Source organism: Calypte anna, chromosome 3, assembly GCF_003957555.1.
Source record: "Calypte anna isolate BGI_N300 chromosome 3, bCalAnn1_v1.p, whole genome shotgun sequence".
In the NCBI taxonomy this organism is placed as follows: Eukaryota; Metazoa; Chordata; class Aves; order Apodiformes; family Trochilidae; genus Calypte; species Calypte anna.
Genome location: NC_044246.1, coordinates 76,962,211 through 76,968,210, shown reverse-complemented (window position 1 = coordinate 76,968,210; position 6,000 = coordinate 76,962,211). Strand labels below are relative to the sequence as shown.

Below are 6,000 nucleotides of genomic sequence, written 5' to 3'. Positions count from 1 at the left end.
AGCTACTACCCTATTATTACATGTGCACATGTACACATTCCGTCTCAAAAAGGTATGATAGAAAGGGAATCAATAGCCTTAGAACTTCTGTTAGTTGGCATGACAACCACTGACTTAATTTCAGTAACTCGGAATGTTATCAGCTTGGCTTCCTTATCAAAAAGGAGTGTGCCTTAGACATCACAGACAGTGTTAAAGAAGGACAAATCAGCTGCCAGACAGGGAAGATGTTCATACACTCACTCAGGCAGAAAGAGTTCCCATGCTCACAGATTTCCACATTCCCAGAGACCTGAATTTGTCCCCACATGCAAAGAGCAGGTTTGGGTGTAAAAGTGCTTGCTGCTCTTCACCCTCCCTCCTCCCAACCCCACTTCACAGCGAAGCACTTAGGCAAACAAGGGTGTGCTTCAGGCTAAGCAAGTATGTCAGGCATTCTGCTGGGCTGAATTCATGTGCAGTCCACAGCTCCTAAAAACCTTTCCCACCAGCCTACACCAGGAGTTTTATGCACAGATGGCATCCAGGACCCATCAGATGACCTGGCACAGAGAGCAGCAAACAGCTGCTTAGAGTTATGCCACTGAAATTGTTGACAACGCCACAAATGCGAGACACGAATGACGCCCCACAGTGACATTTCTAGAAGACTACAAAAATACAGAAAAAGATCAAAGCAGTCTTCATCCTGCTGGCAATAAATGCACCAGTGGACATCGGTATTCTCATGCGGAAAGAGAATTAGGTTTGTTTTTTAATAACCCTGCAAGAACGAAGGCTCAAACATAGACTCCATCTTTGATGCATTTAAAGTAAAAGCCTCACAGTGTAAAATGCATGAGAACATCCTGAGGCCTTATTTTCAAATATGATTAGCTTATGACTTGGCAAAAATTTCACCTAGCTTCTCTGTGATGATAAAAAAGATTGACAACTTTCTGGAGCATGGAACAGTCTGTGAACGCAGAAGTTTTTAGCTCTTGGATCTGTTACAAAGCCAGCTCTTTTTATTTTTCATATTATTGCCCATCAGGGTAAACAGCAAACTTCAATATTAGTGTTAAGTGTCATGTTGGCAGAACAGAAGGCAATCTCTGATACCAAGCTCCCAGCACTCTACTTCCCAGCACCCTAATGAAGAAGCAGATAGTTTCAGAAAAGCACAGTAAACTAACTTATGTCCCTAAAAAACAAACACACTGAAAGTTGGGGTGAAAAGGGAATAGGAATATAGAGCTAGGTTTGTATTTTCTTAGGCTGCTCTCTTGGTTAGCTCTGTGCTTCTTCAGAAAATGACTTCGGTATGAAACTAGCACTTGGAAAGTTTTTCCTGCAGACACTTAAAGAAGTCTTCTGGCACAGCCAGAAATTTCCCATATGGGCCAGCCCAGCTCCCCCTGAACACAGCAGGAGTTTGGTCATAATCACTAAAGATGGGCTGGTATCTGAGCATAAAATTTTCTTTGGATAATTTATGGAAACCTCAGATGTGAAACATAATCTGTTTCCTTTTACAGCATCCAACTGCACAGCAAGTTTACATGAAGGACAAATAGCACGCAGAACAAGGAGGCCAATGGAGAGTGCTGAAGCAGGGCTGGAGAGCCATCTCGATGGCAAAGACTGCAATCACTTTCACAGAAGTCACAGGGAGTTATACTTTGCATTACTTCTGAGTTGTAGCTTCTCACTGCTCTTCTCCCTGTTGCAGAAAGGTGAGGTCACATTGGTTAATGTACTTCCGAGACCTAACTAACAAATTAGCTTCACAAAGAAAGCATATTTAAAGGATACACTAAACCCTGTTATAGACTTCACCATATGCTGCAAAGTACTTCCCAGAATGGGTGTTTATGCCCAGGCAGTAATCTTTGTTCTTTTCACCAAACATCAAAACATTCCCAATAGATTCAGGCAAATGCTGGTGAAAGGCACAGTTCCATTGGCTCAATCAAAGCTGACACAAGTTCATAAATCTCAATCAAACATTTTAAAAGAAATTTTGCCCCTACCTACAGAGTAACTTTTATGATAAAGGAATTGGGATGCTTTACCTGGCAGGTTACTGGCTATGACATTCAAGAGGCTGGTGTCTCGTAATTCATGCTTGCTCTCTTACTACTCTTCAGGGCATTCAGCTTCCTGAAATCTGGGACTGCCCACCTCATCTAGCTCCTGTTCCTGTAATTTGCCCCCCTGTTTCCTGAAGTGTTGCTACAGAACTGAATAGACTAGAAGCCTGGAAAGCCATATTAATTTCAAAAATATCAGTGCATGGTAACAGCTCACAGAAGAAGCTTTTCCAAAGTTTCATTCCTATAGTGGGTTTTGTGGTTTGAAGGGTTTTGTCCCAACTAGGGACACTTGAATTTATTTTTTTTTTATTAGTAATATTCTTAATGGAAATCAGGTTCAGTTTCCTTTCAAGACTTGATATATTGAAAAAAAAATAATAAAAGATATACCTTTACATTACACTTACCCAACAGTGACACCCAGCTAGCTCTGAACAAAGTCAAGTAAGAGAAACAGCACAGTCCTTTCAATGTGCTGAGTATGCTAACCTTGGCAGACCTCCTTGCTGGCACTGATATATTGGCATCCAACCCAGGTCTTATGCCCATACCATAACGTAGTAAGCAGTGGTAATGTTTGCCACACAGACATACATTGCTTTATAAATGCTGAAACATGAGGAACCTCACAACTCTAAATATGACATGAATCAGACTGTCACCACAACATAAAATACACACCTGCAGCTTGGGTCACCAACTCAGAGAGTCATGGATAATAATAGATCAAAAAGAAACACATTCCTACATTACATAGGAACGAGGTCTCTATGAAGAAGCCAAACTCATGACATATGTGTATATATATATGTGTGTGTGTATTTTATATAATAGATATACGTAATATCTATTATATATATATATATAATGTTGACCAATAATACACTATGCTACACAATAATAGGAAGAACATCTTATAAAATAATATATGAAACAATCTTTTTCTTAAAGCCTTCTATTGTAGCATTGAATACAGCGTGCAAATTTTATTCCTTAATGATACTAATTTATATTTTTTAATCAATTTTGATTTATTAATTGATAATTTATAGACACTAAATGTATTTAATCAGAAAAAATATTTATATGTGACTTTTTTTATACATTGGCCTATCTAAAATCATTCTTGCAAAAGACTAGTTCCTGAGCTCTTCTTCCAGTCATTTAAGCATGTGAAAATCCATTTTGGCCATAGATTTTAAGTGCTGTGTGTTTGCTAAAACAAACCAATGTGAAGAAATTTGTCAATACAACTTAATGCCTCAAATCAAGCCAAATTTTTTAATATGGTTTCAGCTGGCTGGCGTAATGTGAATACCTCTCTAGTACCTTCTGCAGCAGCTTATAACCTTTCTTTGCTTCCCAATTTGTCCAAGAAAAAAAAAAAAAAGAAAATCCAAAGCAAGAAATTTGAAACTGTTTTTCCCATGTACATCTTTTTTTCAGACCTACAAAAATACAGAAATCAAAATACTGGCATTTTCGCCAGCGAAGGACTCGTAGTTTAAACAAGAAACAGATTAAAAACCTACACGGAAGATAACAATTAACTTGGTAAGTGAACCATAGTGAAGTTCCTGCTTCATTTGGTAGTTTTGCAAACACATTGGACCAGACTGAAGCCAATTCATACCATCTGACAATTAAGTTATGACAATTCACACCAGCTGAGGAACCAACCCATTAGGACAGTAAACATTTATATGGAAAAATACTATGATTTGTTGGAAAATTAGTCATGTCAATGTCCAAAAAGGCTGCGGTTCTATGAAAAAAAAAGTACATTTCAGAGCAATGTGGTTTTCTCTCCATGAAAATTTGCCCCACTTCATGAAAAGAAACTTTTTTTAAAACTCCTGAGCCACTACAATCCATTTGGAATGACTGACACTTACTAGGTTCATAATAATCCACTACAGTCACTGAAGCATCTTGGATATTTGCAACTTTGAAGTCTCTCACAGCTGGAATATCCACACAAACTTGTGTTTCATTTAGCTAGAAAAACAGAAGAGAAACATCACAGAATCACAGGATGATTACTTTGGCTGGAAAAAACCTTCAAGATCCTAAAAACCTTGGTGATGGTGATTTCATGAAAGAGGTAAGGACTTCTAGCTCAGCAGTAGTTCCCTTGATTTCCAAAGACTTGGAGTCAGATTGCATATAAAAGGTGTTCTTCTCATTCATAGTAATTTCTTTTAAGAAATTACAGACTTCTTGAAATGTATAACTGATTTATACCTACCCAATCAATCCCACTAAAAACAGTGGAACAATTAATTCAGTGTGAATAGCAGACATTGACTTCCCCAAAGAATACAATCATACTGTCTTTCCAATTCTAAACCAAAAAATTTGAGTCAGAATTAACATCACTACAAAGACATTTCTTGGTTATTTTCAACTTACAGAATCTAAGTATAGGTTGACTTTTCCATTGTCCTTTTCCATCTTCTTAACTGTGTTGTCTAATGGGATGAAATCTGGTGACACAGAGAAACCACTGAGTAAGCCAACCTCCATGAGGACCATACCACTACTGGGAGCTGTGCCAGAACCCAAATACCTTTTCAAAGGACAGAGACAAAGAAAATTTTAGTATAAATACAGTGGTCCACTATCCAATGAAACTGTTTCATCATTAAATCCTACCCATGGAAGCAACAATACTTAAGAATACTTAAGAAACAACTGAAACAAAATGCCAACAAGAACATTTCCAATGATAAAGAGGTAATAATTGATTTCTCTCTTATTCTGCCAGATAATTTCAACCACATATGCAAAAGCAGGCTTAGCACTGAGAAAACTACAGTACAGAAATCATATAAGACATTACACTGACACCACTAGGAGCCTTCCATTGGCATCCCTAAGTGCAGGTTTACATCACAAATATGCAGGAAACATTGCAATTAAACATGTTTTAAAATAAGTAATTAAGAAAACCATTGTAGGAACTCTTAAGAAATACACATATTTCCTTTTATGCATGCATTGTTGTGTTTTTATTCATTTTTGGAGGGTGAGATACAGGTATACACCAAAAAGGCCTCCCAAGCCTCTTCATATTTCTTTGACAGTGATTGATGGTTCTATTTAAAAAGTCATCATCAGATTATTTCTCAAAGCTCCAGTTTTAAAATGCATAGCCATATTATTAATGGAGTTTTGGAACAAGAAGCTTTATGAAGTTGTGTTCCTTCTTTTTTTTCCCAAATAATGCTTATTATTACATCGTCTTCCAACTTGAGAATGAGTTGCTAGACTGAAACACTCTTCTGAGCAAGGTTTACATACTATGGTGCACAACAGAACAATCAACATATGTTTATGGTGTTCTGCACTACAAGTGATAGTTAAGTGACCTGCAAAAGTAGGTCATTTATCTTTTAAATAAAGTAGGAGGCAGAAGTGTCCCTCCCTCATGATACAGAGGGTAAAATATTATTGTTAGACTTGTTGTTAGAATAGAAGTATCTCCAGTCCTCTTCTTTTAAAGACCTGACAGTAGTTGAAAGCAATTGGATAAAAGTAATTCTTTGTGGAGCTGGATGGTTTTTAAAAAGGGAAGACTTGCTTTCAAAGCAATGCTGTTAAGCCTGGCAGCATGGCTGATTGAATGCAGATATGACTTTGAAAGAAATAGAGCACAACTGCTGACTTCAGTCAGCTCATGAGATTAGAAGCAAACGAAACCATCTGTTGGGTGATGTGCTGTGCTGAAGTAGCTGCTATTGAAAACAACTGAATTTTAACTGGATATAATTATTTCTACATAATTACCAATAAGAGGGGAGGAAAATACCCAAGTTGTCTCGCCAGGCTGAGATGCTACCAAAATACTAACAGGTAACAAAAAAAAGGTTGTAATGGTTAAGTGAGTAAGAGATATCCCAAGAAGTTAATTGGATCTGCTCTC

General features: G+C 37.5%; 1 protein-coding gene across 1 annotated transcript in view; it reads right to left on the bottom strand.

Annotated features, from left to right (window-relative positions):
* Nucleotides 1-392: 392 nt before the first annotated feature.
* Nucleotides 393-6,000, bottom strand: part of CD109 (CD109 molecule) — a 79,216-nt gene continuing 73,608 nt past the window's right edge. Inside the window, exons 31-33 of the mRNA XM_030447070.1 lie at nt 4,488-4,644; nt 3,971-4,073; nt 393-1,702 (exon numbers count right to left, since the gene is read on the bottom strand). Coding sequence (XP_030302930.1) covers nt 1,512-1,702; nt 3,971-4,073; nt 4,488-4,644 — 451 coding nt within the window. The 3' untranslated portion in view covers nt 393-1,511. The remainder of the gene's footprint in view (nt 1,703-3,970; nt 4,074-4,487; nt 4,645-6,000) is intronic.